The 18,043-nt window shown below is 25.3% G+C and overlaps 2 protein-coding genes across 4 annotated transcripts in view; both read right to left on the minus strand.

Moving 5' to 3' along the window:
• Positions 1-18,043, minus strand: part of LOC142220379 (uncharacterized) — a 195,253-nt gene that overhangs the window by 142,574 nt on the left and 34,636 nt on the right. The window lies entirely within an intron of this gene.
• LOC142220374 (uncharacterized) overlaps positions 10,764-18,043 on the minus strand; it is a gene marked incomplete at its 5' end in the record, with an annotated part of 28,397 nt that continues 21,117 nt past the window's right edge. The window contains 1 exon segment of the mRNA XM_075289470.1: positions 10,764-15,311. Within this exon segment, the coding sequence (XP_075145585.1) occupies positions 12,783-15,311 (2,529 nt within the window).

The following is an 18,043-nucleotide window of genomic DNA, read 5'->3' on the forward strand; positions in this document are numbered from 1 at the left end:
TAAAATTTTGCATAACCTATGGTGAAATCCTTTTTTAGAATTTTTAAATATTTCTCTCGAAACTATATTGAAAGTCCTTGAATTATCAAATTAAAAAGAAAAAAATTAAAATTATTTTTTTTTTTTTGAATAAAAAAAGTTTTCCATAATTCAACAAAAAATCGAATTTAAATATTTTCAAAATTTCTAATTTTTTTCTGATCAATCTCCAAGACAATTTTGCTTGTTAGGGTTTTCATTGCGATAGTCATTAAATTCTGTGACCTCAAAAAAAAAAAAAAGTTAAAGGGATTTTTTTTTAATTTAAAAATTCAAATATCAATCGATTTTCCAAATATTTTTGAATCGTTCGTTTTTTTCTTGAATTTTTAAATAATACTCTCGAAACGATATTGAAAGTCCTTGAATTATCAAATTAAAAAAAAAAATAAATTAAAAATTTTTGAGTAAAAAAAGTTTTTCGTAATTGATCAAAACATCGAATTTAAATATTTTCAAAATTTCAAATTTTTTTTCTGATCAATCTCCAAGACACTTTTGCCTTTTAGTTTTTCACTGCGATAGTCATTTCATTCTGTGTCCTCAAAAAAAAAAAATACGGGATTTTTTTTTTTAATTAAAAATCCAAATATCGATTTTTTTCGATTTTCCAAATATTTTTGAATCGGTCTATTTGTTTGAATTTTGAAATAATTCTCTCGGAACGATATTGAAAGTCCTTGAATTATCCAATTATAAAAAAATAAAATTAAAATTTTTTGAGTAAACAAAAGTTTTTCGTAATTGAACAAAAAATCAAATTTAAATATTTTCAAAATTTCTAATTTTTTTCTGATCAATCTCCATGACACTTTCGCTTTTTGGGGTTTTCATTGCGATAGTCATTTAATTCTGTGTTCTCAAAAAAAAAAAAAAAAGTTTAAGGATTTTTTTAGTTTAAAAATGCAAATATCGATTTTTTCGATTTTCCAAATATTTTTGATATTGCTTAAAATTTTGCATAACCTATGGTGAAATCCTTTTTTAGAATTTTTAAATATTTCTCTCGAAACTATATTGAAAGTCCTTGAATTATCAAATTAAAAAGAAAAAAATTAAAATTATTATTTTTTTTTTTTTTTGAATAAAAAAAGTTTTCCATAATTCAACAAAAAATCGAATTTAAATATTTTCAAAATTTCTAATTTTTTTCTGATCAATCTTCATGACACTTTCGCTTTTTGGGGTTGTCATTGCGATAGTCATTTAATTCTGTGTCCTAAAAAAAAGTTTAAGGGATTTTTTTTTTTCTTAATTTAAAAATGCAAATATCGATTTTTTCGATTTTCCAAATATTTTTGAATCGTTTTTTTTTTTTATTTTTTAAATAATTCTCTCGAAACGATATTGAAAGTCCTTGAATTATAAAATTAAAAAATAAAATTAAATTTTTTTGAGTAAAAAAAGTTTTTTCATAATTGACCAAAAAATCGAATTTAAATATTTCCTAAATTTCTATTTTTTTCTAATCAATTTCCATGACACTTTCGCTTTTTTAGGGGTTTCATTGCGATAGCCATTTAATTTTAATTCTGTGTCTTAAAAAAAAGTTTAAGAGTATTTTTTTTTAATTAAAAATGAAAATATCTCTGTCCTCTATGAAAAAAAAAATTGGAATATTTTTTTTATTAAGAATTTTTCGAATTTCCAAATAATTTAGATTTTAATGTTTCTATCGTTTGTTTAACGATTCGAAAACCGTAAACCTTAAGGGCATGGTAACAATACGAAGAGGCATTGATTTATTCTCTCTGTGGGTGTGATTGTTTAAACAATGATGGCTCGTGTTTCCAAGATTTTTCCATACTTTTTGGAAACAGCAGTTGATATGAAAATTAAAAAAAAAAAAAAATTATTTATGGTATTTTTTTTTTGTAATGCTGCTCTCATTTTATATATATTTTTTTAATTCGAATGAAAATATTTTGAAGCTTCCAAAATTCACGTTTTGTAATTCATTGATGTCTAAGCTGCCATCATAGTTATAATATGGTTCTTTGCATATATAGTATGAAAATTGTTGTATTTTTTTTTCAATTTTAGTTTGTTTTTTTATTCAGCATGCATTGCACATTATTTATTTGTCCTTTACTGTAAAATATTAATTATATACTAAACTTTTGTATATTTATATATGTATAATGTAATTGATTATATGTATATACCCTTTAATTTGTTATCGTTTGGATTTTTTTTTAATGAAAATGTTGAGTTATGATCTTGATCTTGACGACTAAATTTTAATTTCCTTCAAAATTTGGATTGTATGACAAACCAAACCAATTAATTTATTACACAATTATATAAATATTTGTTTTTTGTTTGTTTTGTTAATTTTTATATAGGTTTTTAGTTTTTGATTTTTTTTTTAAGATTTTTCTTTTTTTTTTCTTGAAATATAGGATACTTATAGATAGTAAAATAAATATATATAATTGTTTTAATAATTTTATTTTGATAACACTTAGTTTTCCTTTTATACAAAAAAAAATCCCACAATTTCTTTTATCGTTTCTTGGTTAAATTGTATTCATACATACAAAGCCTGTTTATAATTTTCTTTTTAATATATGTATATGTGTGTGTGTGTATTTTTATGTATCATTAGTATATGTGTGATTTTTTTTATATGTCTAAACTACTTGAAAATAATATTTAAAAAAAAATTAAAAAAATTTAAAAAAAATACATATACATAAATTAAATTATATAAATTTAAATTAATATATATGTTTTATATAGTTCATATTCCTATACAAATATAAGAATATATGTAAACATCTTAAATTCAGACCAGTAGTTTTATATTTAAAAAATAAATCCCCATTTTATTTTATTTATTATTTATATTTTATTATATTATTTATTTTAAATTTTTATTATTTTTTTTTAGTTTTCTCATTTTAGCAAAGTTCTCTTTAAGTCTGTAAATTTACATGAAGTGTTAACTAATGATTTACAACACTTTTTTTTAATGTATTCTCAAATTAAAGAAAAAAAAATATATAACAAGGATTTGGAATAAAAGGACACGATCCACGAACTCAGAGAGAAAAGGCCTTTTATGTTAAAAAAAATTATATACTAAAATCGAGTGATGCCATTTCATTTCTCTTTTTTTGATAGTTAAGAATTTACTATCAAGTACCATTTTAGTACACTTTGAGTACGAAATATAGTACCATGGCTTTATATAAAATTATGATGGAGGAAATACTAAATGGAACCGATTGCTAACGTTTCACTAAAATTCTCCTACTTTTCCGACATTAGGAATGCCGTTTTACTTGCTGGATTGTGACTAACTAGCATATTATTATCGATGGTTAGTCGTCAACACCGAAAAATATCGTGACAGATGTGTCACAGAAAATGTTCTCAATGATTTTCGATATTGAACCAGAAGACGGTTTTCCACACAGAGTTGGGTCCCATTAGTTTTTGTTTATTTTGGTTTTAGGGCCTGTTCGAAACCGAATTTTTTTACTAGCACTGGTAAAAATTTGACTTAAATCGAGGTGAGTATAATTTCCTAGCCCAAGGGGGCTAGTAAAAATTTGACATTTGTTGAAAATTTTTTGACATTTACGACATCACTAGGCTTGGCATGTTTTGATTATATCAAAACAAACAAAAAGTAGTTTGATTTGTTAAAGAAATGAGTACACCAGATTAGCATTTGTTTTTCACCATAGTAAGTTGATATCTCACCATAGTAAAAAATTTCGATTTCGAACAGGCCCTTAATAGAAATTGTATATATGTCAATTTTTTTTTTGTATTAGACATTTAGAGATGCATTTTTAGTTGTCAGCTGTAATCAGCTGATAGTAATTCACCACCTTTAATACATAGCTTTGGTAGCACACCATTGGTTAAAACAATAATCTGATAAAAATATCAGAGATGGTGGTGTGCTGCTGAGCGTTAGAAACCACAACCAAATGTCAAATATACACAAAACCGATGGCACTATCTATTTTTATGGGTGTAAATATAATCATAGCGATAGGCGGTAGGCGAAACCTTTTTACCGCCACGACAAAAACAATAATCTTATCGGCGAAAATTTCCTCTTTTTCTGTTTCCGAGTGTTTTTGATGATTTTTTCATTATTTTAATATTAAATTCAATAAAAAAAAAACATTTAATATCTTATTATTTGTTGAGTTATTTGAAAATAAAATAATCTCCACGTGGCCAGGCAATAACAATACCTTGTGGTGAGTTCAAAAATTTGATAATTGATGGCAACACTGTATCATTTTCCATTTTTCTAATTCGGCGACACCGCCGCTAGCCGTCGCGGTATTCCGTTGCCGATTTTGGGTTCCCATAAGAAATACACGTAAACAAGTGTTCGCCTACCGTCTATCGCTATGGTTATATTTGCACACTAAGAGTCTTCAAATGAAAAATTTTATACCTTGAAATCAGCTGTGATCAGCTGATAATAATACACCACCTTTTTTATCAAGGTAATTAAACACAATGAAAATATCATAGGTGGCATGTATGGCAATTAACTGGTCACAGTTGATTGTTTAAAAAAAAAAAATAAAACCAAATATTTACAACAATTTAACTTTTTTAATTATATAATTTTATAGCGTGATAGCAAAACTTTCATAAGAATTTTTTGCTAATTAACCTTATCTCATAGACCTATTTTTTAATAGATAGGTGAACAAGAAAAATTATAATGAAATCATTAACAATCGTTTATAGAATTCCCCATAACCTGAAGGAGTTTTTTCTCTCGGTGTATTATTCTTAGTTGTTGTTGTCGTTGTGGTATGTTTTTAACTATTTTGATTTTGGTGTTTTAATAACAAAAAAAAAAAAAATAATAATAATAAATAAATAAAATATTTATCTGCAAAATAAATTTGAAGAGCTTTTTATTTATTCTTCTAAAATTCCATGGCCGATTATTTTAAATTTTCTGGGAAGTTTAAATTTAAACCAAAAAAAAAATGTTTGTTAAAGCATAACTATATATTTTAAAAATCTGGTTTGTTAAAGCATAACTATTATTTTAAAAAATCTGGCAACCTTAGATTGACAAAAAAATAAATAAAAAATATTTGTCAAAAAATATTGTCAATTATTTTATTTTTTAATTTAATTAAAATGTGGTTCTCAAAGCATATCTTTATTTTAAATATCTGGCAACCTTAGCTTGACAAAAAAAAATAAGTCAAAAAATATTGACAAATTCAATTATTATTTTTTTTTTTTAATTTTTAATTTAATTAAAAAATATGTGTTATTTGCCATATTTTTTATTTTAGAAATCTGGCAACCTTAGCTTGACAAAATTGTCAAATTCAATTATTTTTCTTATAATTTAATTTAAAAAATGTGGGTTTTTTTCTATATTTTTTGTATTTTTTATTTTAAGGATCTGGCAACCTTAGATTGACAAAAAAATAAATAAAAAATATTTGTCAAAAAAATATTGTCAAGTTCAATTATTTGATTTGTTCATTTAATTAAAATGTGGTTCTCAAAGCATCTCTTTATTTTAAATATCTGGCAACCTTAGCTTGACAAAAAATAAGTCAAAAAATATGGACAAATTCAATTATTATTTTTTTTTTAATTTAATTAAGAATGTGGGTTATTTTCCATATCAGAGAATGAAGCCGACCCATTTTTGTCGGCGGCGGCTAACACTAAACTTTTTCCTCCGGCGGCGGCGGCTTGACGGCTAAGCCGACAAAAAATTGTTTGTTCGGCGGCGCAAAATTATCTATTATAAAATCAATTTGAAGTTTTCCGAATTGTAATGAGATTAGTTGTACAACCAATCCTACAATCAAATTTACATTTCATTCAAATTTTTTGAGTTAAATTTTTGTAAAACTATTTTAGCAACTTGATACTAATTGATTGAAGGTGGAAAATTCAAAATTTTGGCAAAAACTATAAGAAATATAATTAAATTTTTCTGATATAAATCAATATTTTAGATTAATTGGCGGCTAAATTTGAGTCGAGATGAGTCGACATATTCGGCGGCGGCGTCGACTGCTAAAAACGGGTCGGCGACGGCTAAAATCGGCGGCGCAACACGGCGGCTTCATTCTCTGTTCCATATTTTTTATTTTAAAAATATGGCAACCTTAGCTTGACAAAATTGTCAAATTCAATTATTTTTGTTTTAATTTTTAATTTAATTAAAAAAATGTGGATTTTTGTTTCTATATTTTTTGTATTTTTTATTTTAAAGATCTGGCAACCTTAGCTTGACAAAAATAAACAAAAAAATTTATTAATATATTATTTTTAAATTTAATTAAAATATGTGGTTTATTTTCTATATTTTTTATATTTTTGTTAGATTATAGATAATTTCAAATAAAAAAAAACTAAAAAAACTTTATTTCACAAAAAAAAAAAAAAAAATGAAAATAACCCACATCTTTTCAGCTGAAATTTTCAATGAATTTAAAAGGATTCTAAATTAAACAAAAAAATTATTTGAACTAATTTATATACAGTCAAAAACCTTAGCTTGATAAAAAATAAAAAAATTTGTGAAAAAATATTATCAAATTCAATTATTTTTTTTATTTTTTAATTTAATTAAAATGTGGGTTATTTTCTATATTTTTTTGTATTTAAAATTATGTCTAATACAAAAAGATATGTAAATCAAATGTATATATTTGTATATAATATATATTTTTTTATATTATAGATAATTTCAAATACAATAAAAAAACTATTGATATGTATTAAAAAAAAAATGAAAATAACTTTCTATTTTCTATATTTTTTGTATTTAAAATTATGTCTAATACAAAAAGATATGTAAATCAAATGTATATATTTGTATATAATATATATTTTTTTATATTATAGATAATTTCAAATACAAAAAAAAAAAAAACTATTGATATTTATTTAAAAAAATGAAAATAACTCAGCTGAAATTTTAATTGAATTTAAAAAGATGTTAAATTAAGTGAACCAACTTTAGATTTAAAACAAAACAAAAATTGTCAAGGCATATCTATTATTTTAAATATCTGGCAACCTTAGCTTTAAAAAACTAATTGTAAAATTCAATTATTCAAAAAGAAAAAAAAAATAATAATAATTAATTGTAAAATTAAAATATCATGCATTTGGACGTTAATCGCCTGTTTCGGTATCAAAATTATTTATTATTTTTTTTTGTTTTTAATTTAATTAATTTTTTTTTTTATAATATATATTTTTTTAGATTATATATAATTATTTCAAAACCAAAAAAAAAGAACTATTTATTAAAAAAAAAAAAACATTAAAATAACCCACATCTTTCTAACTGAAATTTTAATTGAATTTAAAAAGATGTTCAATGAAACAAATTAATTAATTTTGAAAAATTAGTTGAATTAATTAAAATGTATATATAGTCAAAAAAAAAAAAGTTGTAGACCAATTTGAAATAAATTGTGAAACGATATTAAACCTATGAAGTATATATATTTGTTATACCTTAAATTAAATCTTGAAATACGAGATTTAAATTAAGTTATAACAAAAATATATTTTGACTTCATAGGTTATGATATGATCGTTCACAATTTATTTTACATTGGTCTCCACTTTTTTTGCTCACTGTATTCTATTTTTTTATTTGAAATTATCTTTAAACTAAAAATATATATTTTATATATACTTTTAGATTGGAGATTTTCAAATAAAAAAATGGAATATAACCCACATTATGCCAATTAAAATTTTAATTTAATTTAAAAATTAAATAGTCATTCTAATTAAATTTTTAATTGGATTAATTATATTTTTTTTGTCAAAAAAAAAAAAATACCTAACTAAGTGGTACATTAAAATCGAGATCTACGAAAATAATTGTTTATTTTTTTTTTAATTTGCTGAACTTCTATTTAAATTTTTTTTTGAAATTCTGTTTATGTTTTTTAAGTCTTTAATTTAGGGTTGCCATATTTTTTTTTTTTTTGGCAATAAGAAGATTATTTCATCCACTTAGTTTGGAACATCGAAATCGACATCTATGAAAGAAATTATTTGCATATTTTTTTTTAATTCTAAATAAGTTTTTTTTTTATGTGTGCAAGTTTGGGTTGCCAGATATTTGTTAGCTTATTTGGTTTTTTTCATTAAAAATTTTAACTGTATTAGTTTTTTTCAACAACAAAAATTATTGCAATTATTATGCCAAACAAAGTGATACATCAAAATCGAAATCTCCAAAATAATTAATTGTATAATTTTTTTCAATTAGCTATTGCTAGAAATTCTATTTTAATTTTTTTTTTGAAAATTCTATTTATGTTATTTAAGTCTTCAATTTAGTGTTGTCAAATATTTAATTTTAATTTTTTTTTTCAAGTCAATAAAAAAGATTAATCCGCCCACTTAGTTTGGTACATCGAAATGTATGAAAGAAATTATTTGCATAGTTTTTTTTAATTAGTTATTGCATAGAAATCCATTTTTTTTTAATTCTCAATAAAAGTTGTTTATGTGTGTTATTTAAAATTGCCAGATATTTGTTAGCTTATTTGATTTTTGATTTTCTCAACAAAAATTGTAATTGGTTTAATTATTATTTTTTTTTCAACAAAAAAATTATTGCAATTATTATACCATACAAAGTGATACATTAAAATCGAAATCTCCAAAATAATTAATTGTATAAATTTTTTTCAATTAGCTATTGCCTAGAAATTCAATTTTATTTTTTTTTTTGAAAATTCTATTTATGTTTTTTAAGTCTTCAATTTAGGGTTGCCATATATTTAATTGAATTTTTTTCAAGTCAATAAAAAAGATTAATTCGCCCACTTAGTTAGGTACATCGAAATTGAAATCTATGAAAGAAATTATTTGCATAGTTTTTTTAATTAGTTATTGCATAGAAATCAATTTTTTTTTAATTCTCAATAAAAGTTTTTTTATATTTAGGGTTGCCAGATATTTGTTAGCTTATTTGATTTATGATTTTCTCAACAAAAATTTTAATTGGTTTAAAATTAAAAAAAAATTATTGCAATTATTATACCAAACAAAGTGATACATCAAAATCGAAATCTCCAAAATATTTAATTGTATAATTTTTTCAATTAGCTATTGCCTAGAAATTCTATTTTAATTTTTTTTTTGAAAATTCTATTTATGTTTTTTAAGTCTTCAATTTAGGGTTGACATATATTTAATTTAAATTTTTTTTTCAAGTCAATAAAAAAGATTAATCCGCCCACTTAGTTTGGTACATCGAAATTGAAATCTATGAAAGAAATTATTTGCATAGTTTTTTTAATTAGTTATTACATAGAAATCAATTTTTTTTTAATTCTCAATAAAAGTTTTTTTATGTGTGTTGTTTAAAATTGCCAGATATTTGTTAGCTTATTTGATTTTTGATTTTCTCAACAAAAATTGTAATTGGTTTAATTATTTTTTTTTTTCAACAAAAAAATTATTGCAATTATGATACCAAAATCGAAATCTCCAAAATAATCAATTGTATAATTTTTTCAATTAGCTATTGCCTAGAAATTCTATTTTAATTTTTTTTTTGAAAATTCTATTTATGTTTTTTAAGTCTTCAATTTAGGGTTGCCATATATTTAATTTTAATTTTTTTTTTGAAGTCAATAAAAAAGATTAATTCGCCCACTTAGTTTGGTACATCGAAATCGAAATCTATGAAGGAAATAATTTGCATAGTTTTTTAATTAGTTATTGCATAGAAATCCAATTTTTTTTAAATTCTCAATAAAAGTTTTTTTATGTGTGTTATTTAGGGTTGCCTGATATTTGTTAGCTTACTTGATTTTCTCAACAAAAATTTTAACTGGTTTAGTTTTTTTCCCACAAAAAATTATTGCAATTATTATATCAAACAAAGTGATACATCAAAATCGAAATCTCCAAAATAATTAATTGTATAATTTTTTCAATTAGCTATTGCCTTAGAAATTCTATTTTTTTTGAAATTCTATTTACATTTTTTAAGTCTTCAATTTAGGGTTGCCATATATTTTTAAAAATTTTGTTTTAAGTCAATAAAAAAAAGATTAATTCGCCCACTTAGTTTGGTTTATTTATTTTTTTTTTCATAGAACCCTTGTGTTTTGTAAATTCAAAATAATTGTTTTTTTAAGTCTGCAATTGTTAGCGTATTTGGGTTCTCAACAAAAAAATTAATTATTATTTTTCAAAAAAAAAAAAAAAAAAAAAATGCAATTATTATACCGAACTAAGTAGACATCGAAATCTACGAAAGAAAGTAAATGTAAAATTTTTTTTTAATTGCTATTGCATAGAAATTCTATTTTGATATTTTTTTCTATTTATGTTTTTTTTTTTAGTCTTCAATTTAGGATTGTCTTATTTAATTTTAATTTGTTTTCTAATATACAAATAAAAAAAGATTTATTCGTTCACTTAGTTTGGTATAAAGAAATCTACAAAAAAAAAATTATTTGCATAATTTTTTTTAAATTAGTTATGGCATAGAAATCGATTTTTTTGGAAATTCTATATAAATATTTTTTTTTTTGGAGTCTGCAATTTAGGGTTGCCAGATATCTGTTAGCTTTTAAAAACAAACCTAAAAGTTCATTTTTCATTTGTTTTTTTTTTACAAAACTAATCAAGCCATGGCATATATATATAAAACTATTTTGAATATAGGATAAATTCAAATCTATTTATATAAAATAATAAAAAAAAATAATATGTTTGTTTTTTTTTTTATTGGGGAGGACTATTAAATCTCAATTTATTTATTTAAGAAAAACCTTATGAATTACAAGAAACAAATCATTTAGATGGAGAAGAAAACGTACAATCATTGTCTTGGAAAAAAATTGAACAATATCGATTTTGTTTTTGTTGTTGTTGTTTTTATTAATGTAAATGCTTTCGAAAAAAAAAATTCTCTTGGCAATAAATATGAATTTTCTCGTTTTTTTCATGTATTTTAACAACTATTAGAGATTTTTTTTAATTTACAAAAAAAAAATCCTTTTCTCTGTTTGTTGTTAAAAGGAACTCTTGTTGTATGTGTAGCAATTGCTTATGGTTGGGTGTTTGTTCATTATCATGTTCATGGCCTTGATGGTGGTGGTGGTGGTGGAGAGTTCATGGTTATGTTGGAGCTGGTGGTGGTGGTAGTGGCGTTGAGGTGTTGGAATTTTTTGATCCTTGTTTTTAGTTTTTATTGTAGAAAAGATCAACAACACTCAGAATTTCATAGATATAAAATCGTTTAAATTAAAAGAAAATATGATCTATAAAATGTAGATCTTTTTTTTTGGGTTTTATAGAGTTTACCGATTTTTTTTTTTTTGTTTTGTAAGAAAGGCAGAATATCTTAAGAATTTTTTTTTTAATAAAATTTTTCGTTTTTTTTTTGTTTGTTTTTTTTTAGGTTATGATACAAATACAATTAACAATATTAAATGTTTCGTGTTATCATCATCATCATTATTATTATTAGCTCATATTTTTATATCAATCTATTGTTGAGTTTCTCTATATTAAATATTGTTTTTTTTTTAGAGGGGAGTTTTTGTTTAATTTAATTTTTGTTTTTTTTTTCTTACACTTTTCAAGTGTTTTGTTGCTTAAAACTTAATTTGAGGGGGGAAGGGGTTGGGTTTCATTATTTAATAACATTTCAAATGTTATTGAATAAAACAAAACAACAAAAATATAGTATGGATAGTTAAGGGAAGGGGGGAGAGAGTAGAGATACTTAAAAAAAAACAAAAACAACTAAAAAATATAGACATTTTTAATGGTAGATAATGCGCGCGGGTGGGGCCAGATTTCTCTTCAATTCTATATATATATATATTTATAGAGGGAATAGGGCGCGAACGACAATATCAAATGGAGAGGGAGATGTTTTTTTTTGTGGTTGACAAAACAAATAAAAAAAAATGAGAAGCGAGTGTTGCATCATTTCGTTTGTTTTTATTTTACTTCCAATTTTTTTTATTTCTATGGAAATTTTGAAATTCTCGATCAATGGTATTCTGCAGATTCCATGCATTTCAAAAATGTGTGTTTTTTAGGGTTTTCCTTTTTTCTTTGTTCATGGAGATGCTCCGTTTTTTGGGATATAGGGAAATGGTGGATGGAGCATGGATCAGTCCTCAAATTTATAGGCATGACTGAAAAAATCTATTTCTTGATTTCTTGATTTTTTGTTTTTTTTGTTTTTCTTATTTCTTAAGGATCCTGCCTTTGATTCCAGTCTGCATTTATATGTGAGTGAGTGAGTGTGTGTGTGTTTGTTTTTTTAGTTCTATGATTGGAAGTGGATATCGTGTGTGGGTTATTTGCAATTCAATTACCCATATCATTGACAAAAATTCTTTAATTAAATTAGAAAAATTAGATAATTTTCTATATGTTTTGTTTTTTTTGCTTTAAGTTTTAATTTTTAAATATTATTAATATTTTGTTTGTTTATTTGTTTTATTGGTTGCAGTCTATTTTGGGACTTTTTCCTGTAGTCGTTGCTATAGTGTATGTATGCAGCATCTCACCATCATCATCATCATTTCGCAAAATTTTCTAGCTGGTCGATTGATTGATTGTTGGATTTAGATTTCTTCAATTGGGATGGTTAAGTTAATTTGGTTGTTGTTGTTGTTGTTGTTGTCGATGAAAACATCTCCTATATTCCACTTTTGGTTATGAGAAGAGCAGAGCAAACAAAATAGTATGGTGATTGATTGGCTTTCGTTTTAAAGCAATTTCTGTAAAAAGGCCTGTAGTTGAGCACTCAATTGTTGTCCACTGCCACCACCACTACTTCTTGATGATGAGGAAGATTTTGTATCGCCACCCGCCTGACGTTGTATATACCATTTCTCTAAGGATTCCTTGGCTATCAGCTCCGAATCATAGAGTAGTCCAAAGATATTACATGTTATGTCATCGACCACACCATAGTCGGAATATTCTTGTTGTAATGCATCATAGGCGGCATCAAGGCATGCCAATTCATATTTCTCCTGGGCATCTATGCACAAATGCAGCATTGGTACACAATTTTTCCGGAAGAGTTCGTCATTCACTTGGGGTATTTTTATATTACTGCCGCTATCTGTGGCATTGTTCTTCTTTGTACTACTACTACTACTGCTGCTATTTGCCGAGGAGGATCCAGCGGCGGCGGCGGAGGAGGAGGAGGACGTCATCACAGTGGCATAATCACAGCAAAGGAATCGTGCAAAATGTCTTAAAAATTCGTCATTAATATTTACATTAGTTTTTATATAATCTATGGCTACATCACTATTACCACCAACTTTCAGTAGGTGTTCCAAACGTTTGACTTTCTTATCGACCGTTGTACTATTACAGCTGGTACAATCGTTTGGCGGTTTAATGTTAGCATCATAGATATATTGCAGGCCTTGTGAGTTAATGAATTCTTGCCATTGATTTCTGTCGTCCATAAAGATTTGACCACGATCCAATTTGAGGACCTTATGCCACATATCACGTGCATAGTTCGTACCGAATTCTTTGGTAAAATAGGCAATAAGGGCTTTCACAAAACGTTTCGTGAAAGAAATATCCTCCTTCCAGTCGGATCGCCAAATATCCTCAAATGTCAAATGACGTTCTTGCAACAATGGACCCAAAAAGTCAAAGACAAATGTCCAGCCAGTGGGCACATCGACCAAGACTTCACCAAATTCTTCGGCAAATTGATCATAGGAACGGACAAATGTTTTCTTATCTAGCGATTTGGTTCGCAGCAAATAGGCGAATATTGTGGCAGTAGCAGCTCTATGGTCTTTGGTCACATCACGCAAATGCAAATAGTCCATTAATAGGCAGTGCACTAATTCGGCATGCTGTTGCAGGCTGTACGCCCGCCATATGCTGAGTACCTTGTTTTGCCAGGCATAGGTTGTGCAATCCATGTACTCTTCCACTAGACCATTGATTAATTTACGCACCTCTTTATTGTTGTAGCTAACCACAGATTGGTCATCGTCGTTCGAGGCATCCGAACCGCTATCGGAAGTATGTGAAGCCGATGGCCTGTCGACATCACTATTCGGATGACGTTCATTGTCTGACTCTCTGGTCGATAGAGCATGGAAAGGATTGCTGGGAGTTCGTTTCATGGTATTATTCGCAGAGTTCGAGTTGTTGTTGCTGCTAGAGCCACTGTATGAGCCCGACGAGGTCATACCACTGAATGGCGGAGCTGCTGTGGCATTTTGCAAAAGGCCACTTTGACGGCCATAGGTCCGCCACATATATGTGGAACTATTGCCCAATTTTGTTGTCGATTCCGAGGAATCAGAGCCACGAGAGAAGTTCAGTTTCTTGAAGTCAAGACTTTGATCTGGAGCTTGATAATTGGATTTTTGTGAATTCTTATTGTAATAGCCATCACGATCCATACGGCGACCTTGATTATTGTTACCACCATAATTGCTGCCGCTGCCGCCGCCGCCACCACCTCCCATACGTTGTGAGCTACCACCACGATCATAACTGTTGCGGTTATTCTTATCATCTCGATTGCCTCGGCGATTTTGATGTTGTGAATTACTGTTATTGCTACCACCACCACCACCACCACCACCGCTGCCACCACCCAAACTAGCTGGGCCAGCATTGGAAGAACTTTGATCCCAATGACGTCCCCTCAAATCGACCACATCTTGCATCATAAAACGTACACGACTACTAATCTTATTGTGATTCGTTTTGTTCGATCGGCTTGCCTTGATGATTTCGTTGATCTTATTGAATACTCGATCCATACGGGTGACACCCTTATCGGTGCTAACTTTAGCCTCCAACAAATGGCCAACGGTGGTCAAGAGTTTACACATATATTCCAGTTTTTCCTCACTACCATGTTCCAATAGAGATTCTATGCAAAGCATAACACGATCACTGGTCAGCGATTGGAGTTTGTACATTTCACCAATGAAACGCACCGTACCCCAGGCACGTCTACGGAATTGATATTCCTGATCTTCAAGTTCCGCTTGTAATTCCAGACGTTCTTTTGGATCTGTACACGCCTCCAGCTTATCAAGGAGGGGTTTCAATTTCTCCTTTTTGGCATCGGCATTATTTACATTCGATTCGAATTCCATCTGAATACGTTTGATCAGTGATGTATTGAAGGCCGATTGTTTTTCCTTTTTCAATTCTTGGAATAGAACTTTGCAGAATTTGGCATATGTTGGTGCAAAATTAGGTTCACTAATTGTTTTTTCGAATATCAATAACATAACCTGTGGGGGTAAAAAAGGCGTGGTGAACGTGGATAAGGACGAGTTTTTTTTTTATCTGAGTTATAATAACAAGCGAAATTAATAGAAATCACATCAATGTTGGCTTGGATATATTTAAAATATGGAAGATATCTTTCACATGTACATGGATTATATATGAGGTGTCTATAATAACATTGTCGAATTTCTTTTCCGATTACTACAAAAAAAAATCCTGATTCAATCACGAAATTAATTGAACCAATTAATTTTAATTGTTTAGAAAATGTTGTCAACATTTCGTTACTGTAGAAATTTTTGTCCAAATTTTATATCATAAACCTTTTTTCGGAAGGTTCAAGTGTGGTTCACCATGGGTTTAGTGAACTGCCTGAATTTATTCTGATAATTGGTTGATAGTTTTGCTGCAAGTAGAGGATGCTGATGAGGAATGTGGTAATTCCGAAACGTGCGTCCATCCAACCATCTTGCAGTCTATAGGGCTTTGCCCAAACAAATTTGAAAAACATTATTTTCCTCTGTTGGTTAAGCTACTCTTGTAATTTAGTCAACACCATGGTTTCAAAGATGAGATCAAAACAACAAATAAATATAGAAAATTTTTTTAATATTTTATTTCTATAGAAAATTTTCTAAAAATGTTATTTCTATAGAAAATTTTGTCAACATTTTATTCCTATAGAAAATATTATCAAAATTCTATTTCTATAGAAAATTTTATAAAAATTTTATTTCTATAGAAACTATTCCTAAAATTTTATTTCTATAGAAACCATTCTTAAAATTTTATTTCTATAGAAACTATTTTCAAAATTTTATTTCTATAGAAAATTTTTTCAAAATTTTATTTCTATAGAAAATTTTTGCAAAATTTTATTTCTTTAGAAAATTTTCTAAAAATTTTATTTCCATAAAAATTTTTGTCAAAATTTTATTTCTATAGAAAATTTTCTCAAAATGTTTTTTTTATAGAAAATTTTATAAAAATTTTATTTTTATAGAAAATTTTCTCAAAAGGTTATTTTTATAGAAAATTTCATAAAAATTTTATTTCTATAGAAAATTTTCTTAAAATTTTATTTCTATAGAAACTATTTTCAATATTTTATTTCTATCGAAACTATTCTCAAAATTTTATTTCCATAGAAAATTTGTCAAAATTTTATTTAAAAATTTTCTCAAAATGTTATTTCTATAGAAAATTTTGTCAAAATTTTATTTCTATAGAAAATTTTATCAACATTTTATTCCTGTATAAAATTTTAACAAAATTTTATTTTTATAAAATTTTATTTCTATAGAAAATTTTTTTAAAATTTTATTTCCATAGAAAATTTTGTCAACATTATTTCTATACGGAATTTCTATGAAAGTTTCTTGAAAATTGTATTTCCATAGAAAATGTTGTCCAATTTTTATTCTATAGAAAGTGTTGTCAAAATTTTATTTCTATAGAAAATTTTGTCAAAATTTTTTTCTATAGAAAATTTTCTCAAAATTTTATTTCTATAGAAACTATTCTTAAAATTTTATTTCTATAGAAACTATTCTTAAAATTTTATTTCTATAGAAACTATTTTCAAAATTTTATTTCTATAGAAAATTTTTTCAAATTTTATTTCCATAGAAAATTTTGTCAAAATTTTATTTCTATAGAAAATTTTCTCAAAATGTTATTTCTATAGAAAATTTTATCAAAATTTTATTTCTATAGAAAATTTTATACAAATTTTATTTCTATAGAAAATTTTATTTCCATAGAAAATGTCAAAATTTTATTTCTATAGAAAATTTGCTCAAAATGTTATTTCTATAGAAAATTTTCTCAAAATTTTATTTCCATAGAAAATTTTGTCAAAATTTTTTCTATAGAAAATTTTCTCAAAATTTTATTTCCATAGAAAATTTTCTCAAAATTTTTTCTATAGAAAATTTTCTCAAAATTTTATTTCTATAGAAACTATTCTTAAAATTTTATTTCTATAGAAACTATTCTTAAAATTTTATTTCTATAGAAACTATTTTCAAAATTTTATTTCTATAGAAAATTTTATCAAAATTTTATTTCTATAGAAAATTTTATAAAAATTTTATTTCCATAGAAAATTTTTTCAAATTTTATTTCCATAGAAAATTTTGTCAAAATTTTATTTCTATAGAAAAGTTTCTCAAAATGTTATTTCTATAGAAAATTTTATCAAAATTTTATTTCTATAGAAATTTTTATAAAAATTTTATTTCCATAGAAAATTTTGTCAAATTTTTATTTCTATAGAAAATTTTTTCAAATTTTATTTCCATAGAAAATTTTGTCAACATTTTATTTCTATAGAAAATTTTCTCAAAATGTTATTTCTATAGAAAATTTTATCAACATTTTATTTCTATAGAAATTTTTATAAAAATTTTATTTCTATAGAAATTTTTATAAAAATTTTAGTTTCATAGAAAATTTTCTCAAAATGTTATTTCTATAGAAAATTTTGTCAAAATTTTATTTCCATAGAAAATTTTGTCAAAATTTTATTTCTATAGAAAATTTTGTCAAAATTTTATCTCTATAGAAAATGTTCTCAAAATTTTATTTCTATAGAAACTATTCTTAAAATTTTATTTCTATAGAAAATTTTCTCAAATTTTATTTCCATAGAACATTTTGTCAAAATGTTATTTCTATAGAAAATTTTGTCAAAATTTTATTTCTATAGAAAATTTTATCAAAATTTTATTTC

The sequence above is a fragment of the Haematobia irritans genome, chromosome 1 (genome assembly GCF_050003625.1).
Source record: "Haematobia irritans isolate KBUSLIRL chromosome 1, ASM5000362v1, whole genome shotgun sequence".
NCBI lineage: Eukaryota > Metazoa > Arthropoda > Insecta > Diptera > Muscidae > Haematobia > Haematobia irritans.